Source organism: Zingiber officinale, chromosome 7A (assembly GCF_018446385.1).
Source record: "Zingiber officinale cultivar Zhangliang chromosome 7A, Zo_v1.1, whole genome shotgun sequence".
In the NCBI taxonomy this organism is placed as follows: domain Eukaryota; kingdom Viridiplantae; phylum Streptophyta; class Magnoliopsida; order Zingiberales; family Zingiberaceae; genus Zingiber; species Zingiber officinale.
Genome location: NC_055998.1, coordinates 29,427,880 through 29,454,479, shown reverse-complemented (window position 1 = coordinate 29,454,479; position 26,600 = coordinate 29,427,880). Strand labels below are relative to the sequence as shown.

General features: G+C 37.7%; 1 protein-coding gene across 1 annotated transcript; it reads right to left on the bottom strand.

Moving 5' to 3' along the window:
- Positions 1-1,630: 1,630 nt before the first annotated feature.
- LOC122001257 (putative disease resistance protein RGA3) lies at positions 1,631-5,863 on the bottom strand. Its single transcript, XM_042555913.1, has 2 exons — positions 4,871-5,863; positions 1,631-4,681 (listed from the first exon to the last, which is right to left on the bottom strand). The coding sequence occupies exons 1-2, from the start codon at positions 5,721-5,723 to the stop codon at positions 2,115-2,117; spliced, it is 3,420 nt and encodes a 1,139-aa protein (XP_042411847.1). The 5' UTR covers positions 5,724-5,863; the 3' UTR covers positions 1,631-2,114.
- Positions 5,864-26,600: the final 20,737 nt, after the last annotated feature.

The following is a 26,600-nucleotide window of genomic DNA, read 5'->3' as shown; positions in this document are numbered from 1 at the left end:
AAACACATGGGAAAGATCATGAATTTATAAAGAGAAAAGATATCTCCATTGGCATGAGGCATTTTGGGCAGAGATCAAGAGCAAAATCATGAGGGCTTAGGCCAAAAGTAGACAATATCATATAATTGTGGAGATATCTAAATTCATTACGATCATAAAGGTGATATAAGAGCTCGGACTACCAGAGTGGGGGCTCCTATCTTCGAATTAAGAGAACCATACACTAAATAAGGAAGTCATAGTATGTCGAGTGGACCGAGGGGCAAGATGGATCGGACTTATGGAGATATCTAAATTTATGATCCTACACCAAGTACTTCTTGACGAGAATGCCCACTAAATTGTCCATGGATTTTATCATCAACTTGATAAATTAATTTTCAGGACTTTTCTTTTTGAGGCAGATTGTTCGAAAGGATTTCTTATTCTTCCATCAAATATTCCGCTTTTTGTCAGATATTCCGGTTCAAATACTTATGGATTTTCATATAATTCAAAAAACACTTTCTTGAAACCTCTTGCTCATAGCTTTCATCAAGAGATGCTATTCTAATAATGTCTTTTTAACCGATTTCTTTGCAATTGCAGTTGCAATTCTGTCCAACCTTAAATAAATGTTCCAAAGTTTATAAACACTGCCATCCTCAGCTTTAACCAAAGGGAGAAGCATGCCAGGAGAAGGTGCACTTGTCCATTTTGTTGCAGAGGAATTGAAAGAGGATGATGATTGGCTACTTGCCTCGTATTGATGCTGATCCACTCCATGATGCAGAACCACTAAATCGTCACTATCATAAACCGTGTCCTTAATTTGCATTAGCTATTCCTTCAATTCAAGTTTCATCAGTTGGTCAGTCGCAATCGTGAAAGAATTCTCGGCCGGGCTGATGATGTGCCGAATCTGGATAGCACAAGTCTCCAGGTCTCTGAGTTCAACTCCAACTCCAGGCAGCATTTGTAACATATGGACTTCAACCCTCCGAAGTTTTTCAACTAAGCTATCGATTAGAGTCACCCCGAGCTGACCCAAGTCCGAAAGTGTGAACAACATTGTCATCGAATAGCTGATGCCTCGGCTCCCAAACGGAGATTAGACAGATCCCAAGCAGAGAGAAACTGGCAGCGGCAAGTTTTGACTTTCGAAGGATGTGGTGTGGTATCTTAAACTAATTTTTGCAAGTTTGGCGTGTTCTATTGGATGTGCCGTAAGCATTTGCAGATTTGATTCCTTGGCAGGAGGGATTAATAGTCAACTTCTGATAGGAGGTCGTTACATCATCGCTTACCTAAGGTCACATTAGGAATCAGAATTTGTAAACCTACTGCTTATATAAAAATAGAGTTAGGCTTGATTAGTTGTAAATCAAATCAAATTAAAAAAAAAAACAAATAAACTTATTTTTTTTCTAAATAACAATTGTAAGCTTTAGTGAGATTTACTTAAATAATTTAACATTTGAAATTTTATGTAAAAGCTCGAAATGATAATTTTGTCTAATTTATCATCTCTTTTTTTTCAAGTTGTGATGGATCTCATCACATTTAAGTAATGCGACTGACTTGATGTATAGATCTCACCACATTTTAATTTCTTCATTAAATTATTAATTTATTATTTATAGCTCATCCATATAACATTGTCTAAAACTAAACACGAAGACTGGCTCAACAGAATGCTAGATACAAATATTGGTTGCACAGAACAGACAGAATCATGCCAGAGACCACAAAACAACCTACTACAGCAAAACATTTATACTATCGATCCAAAGGAAGAAATTATTGCACTTCAACTATGGTGTGTCAAGGAAACTAAAATTTTGGCACAGTGAGATCGTGCCCCCCAAAAAAAAAACTCAACTCGCTTGATGCAACCAGTCTAGCCCTCAGAGTTGAGACGGAACTAACTCTTTATGATAGAGAGGACAGGACTACACCTCAGAGCAATAAAACTTGGCTAAGAACCTTGAATCCAAAGGCTTCAGAAATGACAATGTTGAACATTTTCAGCTTAGCAGCACGACCTAAAATTCCAAAACAGTTGACATCTCCAGCAGCGAAGAAATCTGGTGGCCACATGGCAACAACAGGCACCCAAAATTCTCTAAAAGATTTCAAAAAATAATCCTGTCATGTACAGGACGATATCGACCGGAGCTAGTCAATTCCTTCATCTTCTCCTGAATTTGTTGCTTTAGCATCGGATTTTCACACTGACATCTTAAATCAGTGAGGGAGGTGGGCAGACCTGTCTCCGGCAGTGACTCAATCTCTGGACAATATGCAATGGATAAAAGCTCAAGGGAGGGAAGAGTATACAACTCCTTTGGTAGAGACTGTAGTTCCTCGCAATAAGAAAACATTAGGATTCTAAGAACAGTGAGCCTCCGCAACAATTCCTGCTCCTCCCCCTCAAACATCACCTCCTCAACTGAGCTTTGGATTTGGAGTCTATGGATGGATGGCAGTGCATTTCTCAGGGGGGGGATTTTAAGCAACGCAGTGTTATCAATGCATATTTCACGTAGCGATAACAAACCCTGCTCCTCCTCCTCCCCATGCTCGTCTCTTCCATTTATTAAAAGATTGGGGCATTTCAAAATAATCAAATCCTTGAGGGATTTCAGAACTCCCAATCCTTCCATTGATCTCAGCTCATCACAACCACAGATTTTCACATATTCCAGTTGCTTCAAGTGAAGCAGAGGTTCCTTTGGAAGAGAATGCAAGTGAGGACATTCGGCTATTTCCAAATGAGCGAGCGAGGTGAGGTTGTGCAGGCAACGAGGCAACAATTTGTCAAGATCCCCACAGTTAGACAAGCTTAATTTCTTGAGTGATTGCGGGAGGATGAGGAAGTCATTAAGGTCATGCGTCATCGTTAGTAGCTTGGGGCAATTCAATATTTGCATTTCCTTTAGGGAGGCAAATACCTTAAGCTTCTCCATGGGAAGCCACATCAGTTCTTGACAATCCTCTAATATGATGGTCTGAAGGCACGGAAGATTCTGCGACAGCAACCCATCTTCCAAACTCATAAGATATGGGCAATGTAGATACAAATGTTTAAGAGTTGCAACCTTACAATGGCCACTTCCATCGATTTCTTCCCATATATTTGGAAGTTTCACCAACCCGGATTCTGATAGCTGTAAATCTACAAGCGAAGGAGGGAGGGGAGGCAACCTCTTAAGTTTGGGACAACAGAAGACGTGAAGTACATGCAAGACGGATGGAAACAACTTTATGTCCTTGGCCCAACTGTAATTCTCGTCCCATGCTGCCCAAGAGTACCCAGAAATTTCCAATTCTTTCAGAGTGGGATGCCATTTCAGATCTTTAAGCAGCTCTTCCAAGATGAGTAATTGATTGCCCTCTGAGCTGCCATCCTGGTTGGGCATCCATTCTAACGTCAAGCTATCAATAAACACTTTGTTGTGCAGTTTACCCGCATTTGCTTCTTCTTTACTCCCAACATTTTCGAGATTAGAAATTCGCAGTTTTCCATGGAGCTGTGTCAAACCACTTAGTTCCTCGAGTTTGTGCCCTGGATGCTTCTGCACGTTGAATCTGTCTAGTTGTTGAAGGGAAGTCAGCCTCCCTATCCTGTATATTTTCGATATTAATTTAGAATCACAGTGTCTCAAGTTGATAAGCTTGCTCATCCCTTGTGGAAAACTCTGTATTGGACACCGATCCAGTTTCAGTGCCTGCAGATTGTGAAGACGACATAATGAGTCAGGTAATCTTTTCATTTGATAGTTGGAGGATAAGTCAAGATAGCGAAGCTGTCTAAGTTCGGCAACATCCTCAGGCAATTCAACAATTCCACTTCTCTGCAAAATGAACACACGAATGTATTTTAAACTTCTCCATAAGTCCTTCAGAGTCGGATTGTTGATATTATAGTAATTGTCATTCCAAATTAGGCTCCGCCAAATGGTAAAATTGAAATTGTCATTCCAAATTAGGCTCCGCCATTTGTTATTACGACTGAGCACTAGTACTTGTCTTTCCAGTTGATAAGCAGGCTTACTCGCAGGAGGCCACACTGACAGATGACGCACCAGACTAGAGACCTCTTGTGTATTGCCATTCTCTAGCTGATAACATTCACCATCTGACACCAACTGTGCAAGATCATGTATCAGATCATGCATCACATACTTACTAGAAAATATTCTTGATTTCTGAAAGAAAGATCTACTAACAAGATCTTCAAAGTAGCTGCTCCCTACATCCTCCATCCTCTCTTTTCCTTGAGGAATAACAAAGCCTTCTGCTATCCAAATCCTTACCAACTCTTTTTTGCTAAATACATAATCTTTGAGAAAAAGTGAGCAAAAGGCGAAGCAGCGTTTGAGATGCGCAGGAAGGCATTGATAGCTCAACTGGAGGACCGGCAGAACGTCACTCTCATTTTGCGGCAGTTGCCAGATTTCACTTTTCATAATAGTTTCCCAATGACTCTTTTCCATGTTAACCTTCAATAATCCTCCAACCGTCTTTGCTGCAAGTGGTAAACCATTCAACCTTTCGGCAATTGTCTTGGCTATGGTTTCGAGATCAGGTGGATGGTCACCATTGTTTTGCGAGCCAAATACACATTTCTTGAAGAATGCCCAGAAGCTCTCAGCCTCCAAACCATAGAGATGGATTGGATCCACAGCACCAACCATGCCTGCAATTGTAATAGAACGAGTTGTTACTAAGATCTTACTGCCCTTCGCTCCATTTTTCAACGGTGCATAGAATTTCTCCCATTTGCTACTATCCTCGTTCCACACATCATCAAGCACAAGCAGAAACTTCTTTGATGTTATGTTTTCGTTAAGAATCACATGCAAAGCATCTAAATTTGTAAGCTCACATTTTTTTCGGGTTGCAGACTCTATAATCTCTTTGGTGAGTCTCTCGACAGAGAAATTTCCAGATACACAGACCCAAATCTTTAGCTGAAAATGTTCTTGAATGGCTTCATCATTGTATACTTGTTGAGCCAGAGTAGTCTTGCCGATCCCTCCGATACCAACAATAGCTAACACAGGGATGCTGATGTTGCTAGATCCTGCTCCATCTGAGGCGTTCAACAACAAATCCTTGAGTTCTTTTAGATATTTGTCTCTTCCAAATACTTCGGTTTCAACCAGTACGGAGCTTGTAGTTCGGCTGGTCGATGAAATCAGTTGTTGTTGGTTTTCTAAATCAGACAAAGGAAACAAAGGAATGAGTTGACTTATATCACCAGTGATGTTTTCTATCCTTTCTTTGATTTTTTGCACTCTATCTTTGTCTCTGCTACTAGAAATCAGATCTGCAATAGTAGAGACTGAGATTCTTGGCTTTTTCGTTGCAGGCAGAGCAGTAGAAGAAGATGGCAACGAGAAGTTAGTTGACTCATTTTCTTCTTGCTCCACCTGTTTCATCAGAACTTGATATTGAAACTCATCGAGCAAATCGTCAGCATCATAAGCCGCATCTTTGAGTTGCATCAACAATCCCTTCAATCGCGCTTTGACACCCTCATCTTGGATCCGCAACTTCTCAACTTGGTGGATGATTAGTCTGGATTTTTCAGAAGAACTCTGTAGCTTGTCGATGTCATCTCGAAGTCCATGCTGCACTCCGAACTGTTGAACTGCGTAATCAGCGGCCTTCCCAACCAAGCTCCCGAGGAAATTGTCAGCGAACCAGGCCAAGGCTTTAAGCATGAACGGCGTCATCTCTCAGAGACGGCGAAAGAGCTTCTGTTCAAAAACAAGAACAACGAGAGATCTTTAGCAGAGACAGATCTAATCAAGGAGATAGAGTTCTCACGAAGTTCACCTCTTTGACCAGAATAAATCCGAAATTTACACGTGAGAATCGACTTTATGACTTGATGGTCTCCACCATTACCAGGAGGTTACGACCTCGTTGGTTACAAAATTATTTCACTTGATGAAATAATAGTGTCATATTTTAAAATTTTAATTTATTTTGCCAAATAAACTAAGTGTGTAATATGTTTAAAAATAATATTTTACTCTAACCTCCAATAGAATTTTGTCCAGTGTCACAACATTAGTTCTCGGACTCTAGTGCTGATAGGAATAATAATTTTCTTAAAATTCGATGGAGATTCGATGTTCCATTCGAATAGAGAAAAATATAAAGGAACTATCAATATTTAGAGGTGAGTATTCGTTAATTCAGTTAGTAAATTAATTAAATTAATTAATAATCGATTTAATGTTAGTTAATCGAATTAAATTAAAATTTTATTAAAAATAAATTAACTGAATTAATTATTTCAGTTAATATCGAATTAATTAAATTTATTTAAAATAATAATAAAAAAAATTATACAAAATTAATATCAAATTAATATCGAATATTCAATTTAAATATCCGTAATATGTATACTAAATAATTTTTTTTCTAAAATCCATAAATTAATTTTGTTAATGTCAAGAGTATATATATATATATATACTTATTTTTCTAATAATATTTTAATATATCCAGAATTAGAAATAAGAAATGGAGGATACCATTTAATTCCTTACAATTTTAGAAATTCACATAATTCGAAATGGGTCCAATCGAACCTATCTAAATTCATTAATAGATTTCGATCAAAATTCATTGATGAACATAGATAAGTCCGATTAGACTCATTTCAAGTTCTGTGGATTTTTGATATTATAAAGAGTCCAATGATATGCTCCTTGGGCCAACTCCTCGATCGGGTATCCAGTTCATGTCCAATCGGTTCTATCGATCGGACGCTCTAGCTCGCCTCAACTCTGACCAGATGATTCTCCCAGTCTCAGATACCCAGATGCTCTGACACGTTGATTGACATGATACGTGGGATAGTATGACAGACTTAACATAATCCTATGAGATCTTATACACTATGAGATATAATTGATGTGACCTTTGGATAGAGGATGAGACATTTGCCTCATTATGACATGACATTTTGTCAGAAGCCATCTACTTCCTTTGATAGCTTTTGATATGACATCTCACCCTCGCAGGTTATAAACAGTCTTACCCCACAGGCCAAGGTATGCGCATGTCTAGAGATACACATCTTATATTGCTTTACTGCACTATTTATCTTCTTTATTTTCTATCATTGACTATCTGACTTAAGCGTCAGAATAGAAGGATGGGGCAACTCAGACTCCCTCTATCTCTCTGTTTCCTTTTTCCTGTTTTCTAACAATCTTGTAGGCACCTTTGGCAAGAGATTTGTTGGTACCTTCGGCTTTTTGTTCTTGACTTTTTTTTAGAGGTTCAACAATTCAGTCAACCTAGAAGACAGCTCATCGCCCCATTCTCCCTCCAGGTCATGACAACTTAGTCTGTATTCCAACCAGCTTATCGACTATCCACTCTCCACCACTTTCTGATGGGATCACAAATAAATTAATTTTTTTCGAATCAACCGGATTGATAAATTTTTTATAAAAATTAAACAAATAAAACTAATAAAATACTAATTAATTCGATCGAAAATCGAATTAATCAAATTTTTTTAACAATGATTGATTTAATAGAAATTGATTTTTTTTAAGTAATGATGGGGAGATTTACTAGTTCAATTTTTTATATTTTTATTTATTTGATTTATTCTGTTTAATCAAATAAATAATATAAAATTAAAAAACAAATCGAATTAATTAAAAAAATAATTTTTTTTTTAAAATCAAATATCAAAATAACTGAATTGATCAGTTTAATTCCGATTTAACTAAACTTTTACATACCACTCAACTGATGATTATCTTTTTCCAAAATATCCCTACTCTGCTATTTTCTCTTTCTCTTCTATCTAAGTTTGGGTATGGTGCTACCAAGTTGTCACATGGGTATGGTGCTATCAAGATAAAATAAAATTTAATTATATTATCAATAACTTTTGTATAAAATATACTGATGACTCAAATTATTTTTTAAAAAACTAAATTTATTCTTCTTTAATTTTAAAATTTTAATAAAAATATAAAAGAAAGTTAATCAAACAATTTTGTTCTAATTTTAATATCTAATTACAAAAGAAATATAATTTTAATAAAAAATATAAAAGAAAGTTAATCAAACATTTCTTTTTCTAAATTTAATGTCTAATTACAAAAGAATAAAATGAATAAACTAAATAAATAAAAAATATATATATTTGAAAATCAATATGATAGTATTTTATTTTTCTCACATGGAGTGATGTTGATTTCTGAAGATCAACATCAATATGATGTTATTCTTAAAAACTAGTATTACAGTAGTGATATTGATCTTTCGAAATTAACACTGGAGTATGTGTCAATTAACACACAACTATAATTTTGTTTACAAGATTCAAGATGAGGTTTGCACACCATATTTACATTCTCCACACTGAGCTCTTATATTAAATGTCAATTTGTAGAAATTCAAATCTTGTATGTCAATTAATGAGTTTCAATCAAAATTTATTGATAGACCTAGAGAGTTTTTATTGGACTCATTCCAAGTGCTATAGATTTCTAAAATGTCTCGGAATCATATGTGCCCAGATCCATCAACTTGAAGTTATTAATAGCAATTATCATAAGGTTTTCAAAGTTTTAAACTTTAAGACAATTGACATATACACATAGTTTATCATAGAAATGTAACCATGCATGAACATTGATCATGTCTGAGAGTCGAGGTGGTGGACGCTCGGGATGTGGTCCTCCTGTTGACCGCTAATGGTCTCCTGGTTGGCGAGATCTGAAACCACAAAACGTCAGTGCCGGGTCAGGAAGGGGTTCCCTGCGATGACCCTCCGACACTCAAGTCAAACACCTGCGATGTAGAAAAAACGAGGAAGCAAAATGGCAGCATAACTGTAGCTACATTAGAGATTATGCATACCTCCGTCAAAGTTTGGAGGTCCATATATAGGACTCCCGATGGGGCGCGTGCACACTTCTCGAGACACGCATGCTTCTTAAAACATACCCTGAAAAGACGTGTTAGGAAAGTGTCCCTGACATCATACTTTAACGACCTGAACATATTTTTGACAGGACAGTGGAAACTTCCATCATACGATCCTCTACCTGACCATGCCGCCAAGTATGCTGTCTGTCGGTGGCACGGGCTTCCAAAAAGATATCAGCTGATCTTCCTTTTGTCTGCTATCAGTCCGAACGGGAGAGCCGCTCGGCTTGCCACCCTCCGCTCTGGCGAACTTGTCTGTGGGCCGAGCAGGAAAGCCGCTCGGCCTGTCGTCCTCTGTTCGGGCGACCTAACTCTTGGTCTGAGTGAGGGAGCTGCTCGGCCTGTTGGGATGTATACTATAAACCTAGCTTTTTGTATGAACATTTATTTTGAAATGAGAATCACTTTAGTCAAATGTTGCATTTTTAATGCAGTTGCCCATTTAATTTATATTGTAGATAACATGGTGTGTGGTGTCACACAGAAGATCATGTTATCAGTTTCTTATAAATTATAAATAGTAGCTCACAACCGAGATGGATAGGGGCAAACCATTGGAACGATTATAGTGTAATTTGGTATTAGTCTGTCTTGATTATAAAATTACACTAGTACACTATGTGTGTATTGAGCAGGACCATTTGAAGTTGTTCGATTTATACTGACTGCATAAAAGAATAGAACCTCTGTTATTGTGGATGTGTTCTCTTAATCCCGATATAATAACAAGCACGCGCACTTAGTACTTATTTCTTTGACTTATCAATGGGTGATATTTATTCGTTAAATCAATAGGTCCGATGAGTTGGGAGATAGTGTTATTTATACGGTGTGTTATTGATTATAAAAGGAAACTGTGTCCTATTTATTTAGGTTGATGATATCTCCTTGAGGAGCTCATAAGGTTTATCATGTAAACCCTGCAGGTGGACTTAGTCCGACATGATAATAAAGTTGAGTGGTACTACTCTTGGAGTCAGATATTAATTAAGTGAGTTGTCAGTAACTCATTTAATTAACGGACATATGATATCTTAAACACAGGGAGATTAACGCACTCATGATATGAAGGATCACATATTGTAATATGGGATTGGTGCGGTAGTTCAATAATGACCCTTTAGTGGTATGTGTCATTATTGATGAACTTGAGTTGGGTGTTCGAGTCGAACATAGGAAGTTCAAGTCTATCAGGAGGTCAAAACTAATTCTTCCTCTCGGTCCTTCTTGTAGCCTCTACATAGCCTCGTATTCACTCGTTTGATTTTGTTTCCTATCCAAGAAAGAGGCCAGCCAAGCCTTGCTTGGTGCCCAAGCAAGGGGCCGACCAAACCAAAAGAAAAGAAAAAGAAAAGAAAAGAAAAGAAAAAAAAAAAAAAGGGAGAGTTATAAAAGGGAGATTTTTTTTTAAGCAGAATTAGAGATTTTTCTAAAAAGAAGTAGATTAATTCTTAGAAAATTTCTAAAAAGAATTATATTAATTCTTTCCTAAGAAATTTTTCTAAAAAGAATTATATTAATTCTTTTCTAGAGATTTTTTTCTAAATAAAAATTCTGTTAATATTTCTCTTATTTTATCTGGTGCCAAAGATTATAAAAAGGGAGGAGGTCATGCCACAATAACCTAATCTCTCTTGAGTTGTTTCCCCTTGCTTGTGGTCGGCACCTCATCTCTTCTTTTCTCTCTTGTCTTTTCCGCTAGAGTTGGCGCCCACCTCCTCTCTTCCTCCTAGGGCCAGCGCTCCACCTTCTCATCTCTTCCTTCCTTTCCTCCCTCTAAGGCCGGCGCATATCTCCTTTAGTGGTCAGAGCTTGGAGGTGTTGGTTGCTACTCGGAAAACCTAATGGTTCCACTGTACAAAAATTTTATACAAAGGTCTGAACCTTTTCCTAGCTACCATGTGTTCTTTTAAATTAAACTTGGATCACTTGCGGAACTTAACACGTTTGATCCAAAGTTTAATCTATTTGTTCTTTTAGGTTTAGACTCGGATCTCCTGCGGAACTTAACATGTTCGATCCAAATCACCTAAGTTATTAATTTCATTAAATATTAGTTTCCAAAATTGGCTTCCAGTACTGACGTAGCGAGGCACATGACCTTCTTGGATATGGAAGCAACCACCACCGACTAGACAAAGCCTTTTAAGGAAAACTAATATTTAATTTCCTTAAATAACTTTAGATCAACCGAAAAGAACAATCAAATCACAAGGAAAAGAAAAACAAAAAAAACACAACATCGAAAACAAATTCGAAATACTAGAATCGCATGCCTCTTGTATTTGGTATTATTTCCTAGTATGATGCGGAAAGGAAAAATACTAGTTATACCTTTTAGAAAGACCTCTTGATCTTCTTATCCTCTTCTAACCTCGGACGTTGTGTGCAACCATCTTCCGAGATGAGAGAACCAAGCACCTTCTTCTTCCTTACAAGTTTCGGCCATCAAAACTTCTCCTAGGATGAAGAGGTTCGACCACCACCACCATGCTCCAAGGGATGCTAGAAACAAAACTTTCTTTCTCTTCTTCTTCTTCTTCTCTCTACTTGATCCGCCACCATATGAGTCTCCATAAGAAGGATGAGGTTCGGCCATCAAAGAGAAGAGGAGGAAGAGGAGGATAGACAACAAGGAAGAAAAAGAGAAAATAGAATAGAGTTATTATTGAAGCCTTCTCTACCCCCTTTTATAATCCTTGGTCTTGACAAATAAGGAAAATTTAATAAAACTTTCTTAATTCTTTTGCCATTGAAAAGGAAAATTTATTTAATTAAAACAATTTTTCTTTTCAATTTACAATGGTCACCACAATAAATCACAAATAAAAAATTTTAAACACAAATTAAAACTTCCTTATTTGCTTCGAAAATATAAATTCTCCAATAATTTTTATCCCTTCATGATTGGTTAAAGGAAATTTTATAAATTAAATCTTTCTTTAAACATGTGGATAATTTCTGATCTCTAAAAATTAAAATCTCCTTTCAATCTACAAATAGGGAAGATATCAAATCTTTTCTTAATCTTTTGTAGAAACTAATAAAGAGAATTATTAATTTTTTAAACTTTCTTTTAAATCATGAACATAGTTAAAAGGAAAGTTTTTACCAAAATTAAAATCAACCTTTTAATCTACAAATAAGGAAAGAGATTTAGCTTTCTCTTAATCTTTTGTAGAATCTTATAAAAGGAAAGATTTAAATTTTAAACTCTCTTTAAATCATGTTATCCACATAAGAATTTTTTTTAAAAAAATCCTTTTATTTTAATTTGGGCTAGCCACACCAAGCTTGAACCCAAGCTAGGACCACCTTGAAGCACCCATGAACCAAACTTTGGCTTAGCTTTGGTCTCCAGCTAGCTTGGCCACCCTGGGATGAGTAAGAAGGTGGGTATAGTACTCTATAATTAGAAGGCTACGATAGGGACAGAAGAATTGTTGGTTTTGGTCTCCGATAAAATTAAGCATCCCGTGAACACACAACTTAATTTTATCAATAATAATTCATTCCACTAGAGAACTATTATTGAACGCACCAATCCCAAATTATATTTTGGGCTCCTTCTTATTATGAGTGTTAGTTTCCTGTGTTTAAGATAATAATGTCCACTAAATTAAGTGATTCCCTCACAATTAATATCTAGCTCCAAGAGTAGTATCACTCAACTTCATCGCATCGCCAAGTCCGACTAACCAGTCCTGGTTTAACACTGACAATCCCTACGACCTTCGGGACATTCTCAACCTAGATCACTAGGACACAGTTTCCTTCTATAATCAACACACACTATAAGTGATATCATTTCCCAACTTATCGGGTTTATTGATTTATCGAACTAAATCCATTGATAAATTAAAGAAATAAATATCAAATATATGTACTTGTTATTATATTAGGATTAAGAGCACACACTTCCATAATAATTGTGTATAAAAAGATAACTACCTCAAATGGTCCTACTCAATACACTCTAAGTGTACTAGTGTAATTATATAGTTAAGATAAACTAACACCTAATTACACTACAACCTTCCAATGGTTTATTCCTTTCCATCTTGGTCGTGAGCTATTGTTTATAATTTATAAGGAACCGATAACATGATCTTCTGTGTGTGACACCACACACCATGTTATCTACAATATAAATTAATTGAGCAACTACATTTATCGTAAATGTAGACATTTGACCAATGTGATTATTATTTCTAGATAAATGTTTATACCAAAAGCTAGGCTTTTAGTATACATCCTAACAGGAGGAGAAGAAGAAGAAGAGAAGAACCACCCTAGGTGGTAGGCGGTTTGGAGGAGAAGAAGAAGGAGGAGGCACCCCTTTTCTTTGCATCTCTTGGTGGTAGGCGGCTTGGAAACAAAAGAAGGTTCGGGTGGTTTGTCTTGGTAGATCGTTGCCCACACGACGTCCAAGAAGATGAGAGAAATTCAGCAGAAGATCAAGAGGTCTTTGTTTACGAAGAAAGGTACAACTAGTTATTTATTCCGTAGCGCAATTGGTTTTGTTTTCTTTGTGTCGATTTTGGATATCGATTTTGAATACTAACACAAGGGACCAGCGATCTTGTACTTCGATCAAGGTGTGCTGTGATCATTCAAGAACTTGTTTGATTGATCAAACACATGTCTAATCGAACGTGTGGGTTGCTAGGAATAGTTCTGTACTTGTACAATTTTTTTTGTACGGAAAAGTTAAACAGAACGGAATTCCAGCGCCAACACAGCCAACATTCCACCATCCTAGATTTGCTCAGTGGTGACTCCCCCGTTGCTGGTCCTGAGGTTCTAGATACGTTGATACTCACTCTCCTGAGTGTCGAAAGCTCAGTGTGAGGCCGAGCTGTGTTGATCACTCCGATCGGGCGAGTGTGTTATCCGATCGGACCATGCCTCGAGATCGCTGACCGCCTTGATTTTGACTTCCAGCGTGGAAAATTTGATCCTCTATAGGGTGGACCCTACCTTACCACCGGATCACGTGTCTCCCCTTCAAGTCTAGTCGTGTGAGGTTGCAAGTCCGACTGACTGGACAATCGGGTCAGGTGATCGATCGGCCGACCAGCCGTAGGATAGGTTCAACCCCGATCTGTTTGTCGACGAGTGCTGGCCGGTTAGAGGGCCGATCCTTGAGGCCGATCGGCGTTTCACATGCTTGCCTTTGGTATTTCTCCTGCAGTTTCTTTGGTCTTCGCTCGGTCTGTTGGTTGCTACTCGGAAAACCTATAGGTTCCACTGTACAAAAATTTTGTACAAAGGTCTGAACCTTTTCCTAGCTACCATGTGTTCTTTTAAATTAAATTTTGGATCGCCTGCGGAACTTAACACGTTTGATCCAAAACTTAATCTATTCGTTCTTTTAGGTTTTGACTTGGGTCTCCTGCGGAACTTAACACGTTCGACCCAAATCGCCTTAAGTTATTAATTCCATTAAATATTAATTTCCATAATTGGTTCCCAGTACTGACGTGGCGAGGCACATGGCCTTCTTGGATATGGGAGCAACCACCACCGACTAGACAAAACCTTTTATGGAAAGCTAATATTTAATTTCCTAAAATAACTTTAGGTTAACCGAAAAGAACAATCAAATCACAAGGAAAAGAAAAACAAAAGAACACAACATCGAAAAAAATATATTCGAAATTCTAGAATCGTAAGCCTCTTATATTTGGTATTATTTCCATAAATAACTAGTATGATGCGGAAAGAAAAATTACTAGTTATACCTTGTAGAAAAACCTCTTGATCTTCTACCGTATTCCTCTTCTAATCTCGGACGTTGTGTGGACAACGATCTTCCAAGATGAGAAACCACCAACCACCTTCTTCTCCTCCTAGCTAGGTTCGGCCACAAAAAATAAAGCTTCACCAAGGAAGAAGGAAAAACACCAACCAAGCTCCAAGAGATGCAAGCTTTCTCTCCTTCTTCTTCTTCTTCTCCTAGTAGTATCCGGCCTCCACAAGAGCTCCAAGCAATAGAGAATTTCGGCCACCACAAAGAGGAAGAAAGGGAGAAGATGTTGGCCGGCCACACCAAAGAATAGGAGAGGGAGAATAATAGAGGTTGTGTCTTGTGAAGGCACCCTCACCCCTTCTTTTATATTCCTTGGCCTAGGCAAATTAGGAAATTTAATTACAATAAAATTTCCTTAATTCCCTTAACATGATTTAATTGAGAAAAATAAAATAATATTTCCCCAATTAATCTCTAATGGCCGGCCACATCAAGAGGAAATAAATTAGACAAGTTTTAATCAACAAATTAAAACTTCCTAATTTGTTTCCGGAAATTTTAAAAATAAAATTTCTCTTTAAAAATCTCTTCATGGTTGATAAAAGGAAATTTCTATAATTTTAATTTTATCAACATGTGGATAATTTTAAATAGAAAATAAAATATCTCACCAATCTACAAATAAGGAAAGAGATTTAATCTCTTTCTTTAATCTTTTGTAGATCTTTTACAAGAGAGATATTTTAATTTTAATTCTCTTTAATAAATTATTTCTTCCACATAATAAAAAATTAAAATTAAAATTCCTTTTTAATTTAATTTGGCCGGCCACCCCAATTTATACCTAAGCCGGCCCTAGCTTGGTTCCCAAGCTAGCTTGGCCGGCCCCCTATTGGTGGGTATAGAAGGTGGGTATAGGTGGGTATAGTACTCTATAAATAAGAGGCTATGATAGGGACCGAGAGGAGGAATTGGTTTTGGTCTCCCGATAAAATTAAGCATCCCGTGTTCGCCCCGAACACACAACTTAATTTTATCAATAATAATTCATTCCACTAGAGAACTATTATTGAACTACCGCACCAATCCCAAATTACATTTTTGGGCTCCTTCTTATTATGAGCATGTTAGTCTCCCTGTGTTTAAGATATCGAATGTCCACAAATTAAGTGAGTTACTGACAACTCATTTAATTAATATCTAAGTCCAAGAGTAGTACCACTCAACCTTATCATCATGTCGGACTAAGTCCACCTGCAGGGTTTAACATGACAATCTTTATGAGCTCCTCTTGGGGACATTATCAACCTAGTATCTCTATGACACAGTTTCCTTCTATAATCAACAACACACACTATAAGTGATATCATTTCCCAACTTATCGGCCTTATTGATTCATCGAACTAAATCTCACCCATTGATAAATTAAAGAAATAAATATCAAATATATGTGCTTGTTATTATATTAGGATTAAGAGCACACACTTCCATAATAACAGAGGTCTTTGTTTCTTTATAAAGTCAGTATAAAAGAAACGACCTCATATGGTCCTACTCAATACACAGGTGTACTAGTGTAATTATACAACAAGATAAACCGATACCTAATTACACTACGACCTTTCAATGGTTTGTTCCTTTCCATTATGGTCGTGAGCTACCGTTTATTTATAAGGAACCGATAACATGATCCTGTGTGTGACGCCACACACCATGTTATCTACAATATAAATTAATTGAACAACGACATTTATCATAAATGTAGACATTTGACCAATGTGATTCTTATTTCTAGATAAATGTTTATACCAAAAGCTAGGCTTTTAGTATACACTCTAACAATCTCCCACTTATACTAAAAGACTAAGCTGCCATATCTGCTGCCATACATCTGATTCCCAACCCTTCAACATGCCCATCAAAAGCTCTTGCCTTAAGGACCTTAGTGAAAAGATCTATAGGTCATCACCGATGCATTCTAGGCGGAACAACTTCTCCTCGTTATACGATTTCTCGTATTGGGTGGTACTTGCACTCTATGTGTTTACTTGCCTTATAGACTTATGGTTTCTTCGAGTTTACTACTGCACCAACAATCTTTGGACAAACCAGAAATCATATCTAAGTCTATCTTGAGTTTATTGAGTCATTCAGCTTTTATGGCTACCTCAGAGGCTTGCCATATACTAAGCTTCTATGGTGGAGTCCAGAAAAACACCTATGCTTATCACTCTTCCATAGTTATGACTTTACCTCCTAAAGTAAACACAAAACCCCGAGGTTGACTTATTATTGTTCCTATCCGATTGGAAGTCAAAATTCGTGTAACCCACAGGGACCAAATTAATTGCCTTATAAACTAGCATATAATCTCTAGCGCCTCTAAGGTACTTTAATATATGCTTTACTGTAGTCCAATGTCCTTGTCTAGGGTTACTTTGATATCTGCTAACTATGCCCTTGGCAAAACAGATTTCTGATCTCGTGTATAGCATACATTAGGTTGTCTAACTGCCGAAGCATAAAGAACTGCCTACATGTCCTCAATCTCTTTTGATGTCAACGGAGACATCTCTTTAGATAGAGACACTCCATGCTTAAAAAGTAAGAAACCTTTCGAGGAGTTTTGCATGCTTAAAACGAGCAAGGATTTTCCGATGTATCAAGCTTGGGATAAGTAAAATATATTTTTCTTTCGATCCCTTATTATTTTGATCTCAAAAATATATACATTCTCCCAAGTCCTTTATATCAATTATTTGGACAACCATACCTTACTTGACAACATTTTGATATTGTTTCCAACTACCAAAATGTTATCTACGTAATAGTACAAGAAATACCACCACGCTCCATCACACCTTTTGTATACACAAGACTTATCCGGTTACTAAATCCATAGATCTGGATTACTTTGATAAACCGGATGTTCCAAGACCTTGAAGCTTTGCCTCAGTCCATAGACTGATTGAGCTTACACAAGATGCTCTTAGCCCTTTGCAATGAACCCTTCTGGTTGCTTTATATGGATGCTTTCTTCAAAACTTCCATTAAGGAATGCTGTCTTGACATCCTCTTGCCAAATAGATAAAAGAATCCGGATAGACTTAAGCATGACTACTAGTGAAAAAGTTTCCTTTTTCATCAAGCCTTGCTTTGAAAGTTACTACCTTCCTGTCTATCCCTCTTTTCCTATTATAGACCTTTTTACACCCAACGGCTTTTACACCATTTGGTGATTCTACAAGCTTCCAGATTTTATTAGAATACATATATTCTAATTCTTTTATTCATTACTCTTTGCCAAGATGTTACATCTTTATCTTGGAGTGCTTCATCATATGACCGGAGATCAGGTTCATGTCCTCCAGGGATCGAGTCCAAAAACTCTCCCAAAACATGAACCTATTTAGGTTGCATAACAACCCTCCCACTACAACAAGACACTTTCTGTAATTGTGTATCAATTTGTGATACGTGTTGCAGTTTTCTTGTGGTATCTCATCTTGTACAGTTGGTACTAGGTTAGACATGTCCTTTATTATTTCATTAAGAACAAATTTACTTATGAGCACGTGGTTCATTATATAGTCCTTTTTTAGAAAATCAGTCATTGATGCTAACAATGACCTTCTGATTTTTAAAACTATAAACCTACTTTTGTTTATCTAGGATAACTTACAAACAAGTGAACTCCTATCCAACTTATCATTGTCTCTCTTTAACATATGTGCTGGATTACCCGAATCAGAATATGCTTCAAAATAGGTTTTCACCTATTCAGCAATTCTATATGAGTAGAGAGTTCTAACTTGGAAGGTACTATGTTCACTTTCGTTATCAGAGTTTATCCTTAAAACAAATTTGGTAATTTTCTGAATAACTCATCATCTATCTAATTATTTCATAAGAGTCCTTTATCTTCTTTCTACTACACCATTCTGTTGGGGTGTACCAGGTGCAGTTAGTTGGGATTGAATCCCTACTTTTGATAAGTGACTCCTAAATTCTCCCAAGAGGTACTTGCCACTACGATCTTACCATAGTGACATTTACTTTAACATTTCTCCGCATCAGCCTTGTACTCTTTGAACTAATCAAAGTACTTAGTCTTGCGGTACATTAAGTAAATTTATTTGTATCTTGAATAGTTGTCTATAAAATAGATGAAATATTCAATATTACCTCTTGTCTGGATAGTCATAGGATCACACAAATCAGAATGAACCGTTTTCAATATATCTTTGACTCCATACCCCTTGGACTTAAAAGCTTCTTGGTTATTTTCCTTCCAAGTAAGACTCGTAGGTTGGAAAGATTTCCACTACCAATGAACCCAAAAGTTCATCAGCTACCAATGAATCCTACTTAAGTATAACCTAGCTTTAGGTGCCAAAGATATAATTGGTTCATTTCCGAAGGTTGCTTTCTCTTAAAATTAGAAGATGTGTTACTAATTTCCATTTGTTGCATCGTGGGAGTTATTGGATTATAAATTGTCAACCATCATACCAGAATAGATAACTTCCCTATTTTTCTTGATAACAACTTTGTTATCAAAATAGACACAATATCTATAATAGTTTAGAAACTGAAATCAGGTTCTTTCTAAACTTGGTACGTAAAGACAATTACTTAAAATCCATATTTTATTCTTATCAAAGGATAAACATCTCCCACTGCAACAGCTACCACTTTTACAGTAGTGCCCATGTGGACGGTAATTTACCTTTCATTTAGTTGTCGGGTTTCCTGGAACCCTGCAATGAATTACAGACATGATTAATGGCATCTTGTATCTACACTCCAGGTTCTGGTAGATAACACCACTAGACATGTTTCAACTAATGAATTAAATACACCTAAATTGTTCTTAGTTCTAAGAAGACAGTCTACCTTAATGTCCAAGTCCTATTTCCAATCATTACAATTGGGACTACTAAGTCTTTTCTATAGTATAACTACTAGGGATTGACAAACATCCTAAGAATCACAAAAATATTTGGTCAAGATCAACTCCTTAAAATCTCCATGAATTTTGTGTATACAAAATCGAAGAGGAGATTTTATCATTTAATTTTATTATCTTGTCAACCTTACTTTATGACGAATAAAATTAATAATTGGTCTATCTTTAATCAAATATTTGGTCAAGACTCTAAATTTAAAATAATATTGATTCCTCTAACAATACTATTTAAATTTACCAACACCTCAAAACACCGTGAATTTTGCATGCCACGTTAGTGTGGACGTATACAAAATCAACATTTGTAAGAGGAGGGTTTTACCCATTAACTATCTTATCAACGTAACTTTATGACAAATAAAATTATCTCAAACACCGTTAATTTTGTATGCCACGTTAGTGTGGACGTATACAAAATCAATCATTTGTAAGAGGGGTTTTAACCCTTTAATTTTATTATCTTGTCAACCTAGTTTTATGACAAATTAATAGTTGGTTTCATTTGGTCACACAAATAATAGCAGTGACTCCGATGGGGAGGATACTATTAGATGTGTCTAAGTGTATACCATTACTTGACACTAAGTCCATTAATAAGATTATGCCCTTCCGTTGGGGAAGATCACACGCTCTTAATTAACTTCCTATAGTCATCCAAAATGAAAGTCTGTTCTAGTGATCCGCAAACAAGCTCATCCGTTATGGAGGAAGGCACTCGAGCCAATGCGCAAGTTTGTTTGCATCACTTACAAACCAATAATGGAGACCATGGGATTTACTTAAAAAATCCTCTCCCACTTAGTTATTTATAAATGAGGAATTTTAACTATGCTAGCCTACTAAACTTGTAAACTAACATGCACAGACAATATAAAAGCAATAAATAGAAAATCTAATTTTCAACTATTATGGCTTTTATTTCTAGTGCCATATTTGGCCAACGCTACCGGGTCTAGCTGTCGCATCCAGCTTGCTCCTAGTTCCGCTGCGCCTCTGGTCCTTAGAAGGTTCCACGCTTTGCAAGATTCGATCCTGGACATAAATAGAATTTTACATTTTGATCCTATATTCCATAAAATGAATGTACATGTATCTAGATCAAAATAAAATCCTAATAAAACTAAATACGGCTCCTGCTGTAATCATGCACACAGATATAAATGCCCTTGACATGTCCAAGGGTCCAATCACACACATAATAACTAAAAGCCATAATAGTTGGATCCTGCATCCACAAAGTTAGCATATCCTACTATTAACCTGCCTAAATTATGTATGACATATGCATAATTAAACTAATACCAAATACACAGAGGCAAAACCCTAGCTCTGATACCAATTGTTGGTTGCTACTCGGAAAACCTATAGGTTCCACTGTACAAAAATTTTGTACAAAGGTCTGAACCTTTTCCTAGCTACCATGTGTTCTTTTAAATTAAATTTTGGATCGCCTGCGGAACTTAACACGTTTGATCCAAAACTTAATCTATTCGTTCTTTTAGGTTTTGACTTGGGTCTCCTGCGGAACTTAACACGTTCGACCCAAATCGCCTTAAGTTATTAATTCCATTAAATATTAATTTCCATAATTGGTTCCCAGTACTGACGTGGCGAGGCACATGGCCTTCTTGGATATGGGAGCAACCACCACCGACTAGACAAAACCTTTTATGGAAAGCTAATATTTAATTTCCTAAAATAACTTTAGGTTAACCGAAAAGAACAATCAAATCACAAGGAAAAGAAAAACAAAAGAACACAACATCGAAAAAAATATATTCGAAATTCTAGAATCGTAAGCCTCTTATATTTGGTATTATTTCCATAAATAACTAGTATGATGCGGAAAGAAAAATTACTAGTTATACCTTGTAGAAAAACCTCTTGATCTTCTACCGTATTCCTCTTCTAATCTCGGACGTTGTGTGGGCAACGATCTTCCAAGATGAGAAACCACCAACCACCTTCTTCTCCTCCTAGCTAGGTTCGGCCACAAAAAATAAAGCTTCACCAAGGAAGAAGAAAAACACCAACCAAGCTCCAAGAGATGCAAGCTTTCTCTCCTTCTTCTTCTTCTTCTCCAAGTAGTATCCGGCCTCCACAAGAGCTCCAAGCAATAGAGAATTTCGGCCACCACAAAGAGGAAGAAAGGGAGAAGATGTTGGCCGGCCACACCAAAGAATAGGAGAGGGAGAATAATAGAGGTTGTGTCTTGTGAAGGCACCCTCACCCCTTCTTTTATATTCCTTGGCCTAGGCAAATTAGGAAATTTAATTACAATAAAATTTCCTTAATTCCCTTGACATGATTTAATTGAGAAAAATAAAATAATATTTCCCCAATTAATCTCTAATGGCCGGCCACATCAAGAGGAAATAAATTAGACAAGTTTTAATCAACAAATTAAAACTTCCTAATTTGTTTCCGGAAATTTTAAAAATAAAATTTCTCTTTAAAAATCTCTTCATGGTTGATAAAAGGAAATTTCTATAATTTTAATTTTATCAACATGTGGATAATTTAAAGAGAAAATAAAATATCTCACCAATCTATAAATAAGGAAAGAGATTTAATCTCTTTCTTTAATCTTTGTTGATCTTTTACAAGAGAGATATTTTAATTTTAATTCTCTTTAATAAATTATTTCTTCCACATAATAAAAATTAAAATTAAAATCCTTTTAATTTAATTTGGCTGACCCCCACTAGCTTGGGTTCAAGCTAGGGTGGGCCACCGGCCCTAGTTTGGTTCCCAAGCTAGCTTGGTCGACCCCTATTGGTATGAAGGTGGGTATAGGTGGGTATAGACTCTATAAATAAGAGGCTACGATAGGGACCGAGAGGAGGAATTGGTTTTGGTCTCCGATAAAATTAGCATCCCGTGTTCGCCTAACACACAACTTAATTTTATCAATAATAATTCATTCCACTAGAGAACTATTATTGAACTACCGCACCAATCCCAAATTACATTTTTGGGCTCCTTCTTATTATGAGCATGTTAGTCTCCCTGTGTTTAAGATATCGAATGTCCACTAATTAAGTGAGTTACTGACAACTCATTTAATTAATATCTAAGTCCAAGAGTAGTACCACTCAACCTTATCGTCATGTCGGACTAAGTCCACCTGCAGGGTTTAACATGACAATCTTTATGAGCTCCTCTTGGGGACATTATCAACCTAGTATCTCTAGGACACAGTTTCCTTCTATAATCAACAACACACACTATAAGTGATATCATTTCCCAACTTATCGGGCTTATTGATTCATCGAACTAAATCTCACCCATTGATAAATTAAAGAAATAAATATCAAATATATGTGCTTGTTATTATATTAGGATTAAGAGCACACACTTCCATAATAACAGAGGTCTTTGTTTCTTTATAAAGTCAGTATAAAAGAACCTACTCAATACACTCTGAGTGTACTAGTGTAATTATACAGTCAAGATAAACTGATACCTAATTACACTACGACCTTTCAATGGTTTGTTCCTTTCCATTATGGTCGTGAGTACTGTTTATAATTTATAAGGTACTGATAACATGATCCTCTGTATGTGACGTCATACACCATGTTATCTACAATATAAATTAATTGAACAACTACATTTATCATAAATGTAGACATTTGACCAATGTGATTCTTATTTCTAGATAAATGTTTATACCAAAAGCTAGGCTTTTAGTATACACTCTAACACGGTCAACACTAACGTCGCCCAAATCTCCTCGAAATTCATGCAAATCACTCTTATTAAAGCGGAGCATGCGCCCACTCCTAATAATGGCGCTCATTGAATGTCACCCTATGTGAAGGTGCCACGTGTTTCCTCCTGAGTTGCCGCACGCCCGAGGCGACAGCCGCTGATGTGACATCTGACAATTTAAATTCGACGACTGATTTGTGTCTCGGTTCCCGTGACCTAGATCAAACGGCTCCGATCGGTCGAGCCCATTGCAGGTCGGATTACTTCCAACAAACACTGGAATGAGTACTTCCTCTTCATGAGACTTCCCGAACAATCAAGCTTCCAGACCCAATGGCAGGTCAGACTACCACCTCAGCCGGACTTGAAGAAGTACAAGAACCGACCGGATTATCTTCATGCAGCAAACATGCTGGCCGGTGTTAACTCTCCGCAAGTATATGGAAATGTCGTAAGTAATAATAAAAGATATCATATCCACAGAGACTGGAATAACCACTAAAAATGTCTCAATGCAAGTTAGTTAAACAACTAATCAATTGATTCACAAAGGCAAAGCATAACTATGAAAAGTAAAGATAGAAATAAAAGAATAAGAAACAAGAATAAGGGCAACGATAAAGGGAATGTTCTAGGAGTTTTGGTTTCTTCGTAATGTTGTTCCATGTAAATGATCTACCAAATCTTATTCCTCAATTGTCCATCATTTGTAGAAGGTTGTCGGTTCTCTCTTGCAATAGACAACCGGCCTAGGATTTGAATCTATACCTAAATGTGATCAATTAGGAATGAACTTATGTTGTCCTTACACGGGCTTGCCTGTCACATGCGTCCCTCGGATAATCAATATACGAATTCATTACTCATCAACCGCATCAAGATATAAAGATTAATGTACACAATCTATCCTACCTCCTTGAATTATTCTATTTCACCCTCAAGATCGTTCCTCAAACGTCTTACACGGGTATGTTCCTGTCATGAACGTCCCTCGGAAAGTCGAATGAGATACAATCTCTACAAGATCCACAAGATATCCAAATATTCAATCAAGCATGATAATTAAACCCTAATCACAACAATCCATACAAGATATAATGAATACAAACAGGGCAAAATCATATAAATAGGAAATTGACACATCTACAAGAGTTTTACATCAAATCATCCTTACAATTACTCCCTCCATCCTAGAACAAGAAATCTACTCCATAAAATAAGGAAAGAACCCCGAAGAAAAGAAAATTACATGCATTCTTAATCCCCTCAAATCCAAGAAAAGAGAGAAAGAAAACCTATCTACAAAGAAGAACGTCTTCGGATCCAATCCTTGTTTTCCTGGAGTCGATTCAGTGAAGATCCACCCTTAGATCACCAGAAATCCCTCCAAGAATGGTAAGAAACACCCCAAATCTTGATTCCCCCCCCCCCCCCTCAAAAGGGAGAAGATCTCCCCTCAAATAATGAAGGAGGCATTATATAGAGGTGAGGTTTGGGTGTCACACGACCCCGAGGCACGACCGTGTGAGGTTCACACGGCTAGAGTCATTCCCTTCTCTGCCAACTTTACACGGCCATGTGTGGTACACGGCCGTGACATGCATCTTCCATGACCCCCCTTGCATGGCCGTGTAGATCTACATGGCCTGGACTGATTCTGCCTCTGGAAACCTGCACAGTCGTGTGGTGTACACGGCTAGAGCCCTCTTACTCACTGGAAACCCTGCACGGTCGTGTGCTGTACACGGCCAGCTCTTCCCTGGTCTCTGGAAATCTTACATGGTCGTGTGGTGTGCACGGCTTGGTTCCATTTGGCTTCAAATCTTAACACGGTCGTGTGAGGTTTACACGGCCGAGCCATCTTCCTTTCCTGCTGCAACTACACGGCCAAGGATCTCCACACGACCTGGGCAACTCCCCATGGCAAGGCCATGTGAGGTTCAAGTGCAATGCCTTCCTCCCTCGCTTCACTTGCAGTTTTGGCCTCAAACATGCATCCTTCACCAAATTCGACTCCTAGGTACAAAAAATGCACAAAAGCAGATCTCCGAACAAAAAGAGTAAATATGGTAAAAAAAAAAAGCTGGAAGTATGAAAATGCATAGATAAAGCATGTTCAAAGTATGTAAATGTGCGTCAAAACATGTATAAAAGTGTATATAATCTAAGCACATCAGTCGGTCAGAAGTACGACATCCATGGGCTATTGCTGGAGGGTGTTATGTACATCTATGGGCTGAGCCCGATCCGTACCCGGCTCCCGAGCAGCTTAGGTATGAAAGTTCTTGGCTTCTTTTTTTGAGTTTAACTGATTTTTTTTTACTTTTGCAGCCAAAATTATGTTGCGGATGCATGGGGTCGGCCTGACGAAGCTAAAGGATGTGGAGATCGAGGTGGCTGCCGCCAAGGAAATGGCGAGCCTTGGCCTGATGTTGGTCAACTCTCATGAGAGCATGCAAGTCGGGAGCGGGGAGACCCCCACTGCCGTTCAGACAGCCAGCAACGAAGAAGTTGTTGAGCCACCCCCAACTCACGAAGCGCAGCCCACCGCTCAGACCGAGGGCATCGAGTCTTTCGACGAGGGGTTGCCACTCATCAGGTGCAAGAGGCGCCAAATGAAAGATGCCTCCCGATCTGCTACCTCAACTGTGGGTGCCGCCGAGGGCACTTCCTCTTCTATGACTGTCCCAACAGTGGAAGTCACCTCATCTGATCAGACACCATCCCTACCTGAGTCGCCGTCAGAGGTCGTCGCTGCCCTCCCGGTCTCTTTTTTGCCGCCGCCCCAGACCCTACGCAGGCCTCGGGTGTCCCGAATCGACCCCGCGTCGACTGCTACTCAATCCGGTCTGACAGTCTCCTCCTGGTCAGACCCGAGCGGCCGGCAGTTGGTTACGGCGACTATCAACCTTTCGACGGAGGACTATCTTGAGCAGAGCGCTCGTTCGACCATCCCTGAATACAAGATCATAATTTGAGGGCCCCTGGCCGGCATTTGGGAGGAAGCCTGTGCCCGAGCAGCGACGATGTTGCCAAGAGCGCTCGGAAACAATCATCTGTAAATGTCCATCGGGGTGCGTATTCCATCTTTTCAAAATTTTCCTCTGATCGGCGCTAATATTTTTTTGTTCTGCTGTAGTACTGGGTGGAGAGCATGGTCATGTGCCACAAACAACACCAAATTTGATCTTGTCCGAGAGTCGAGGC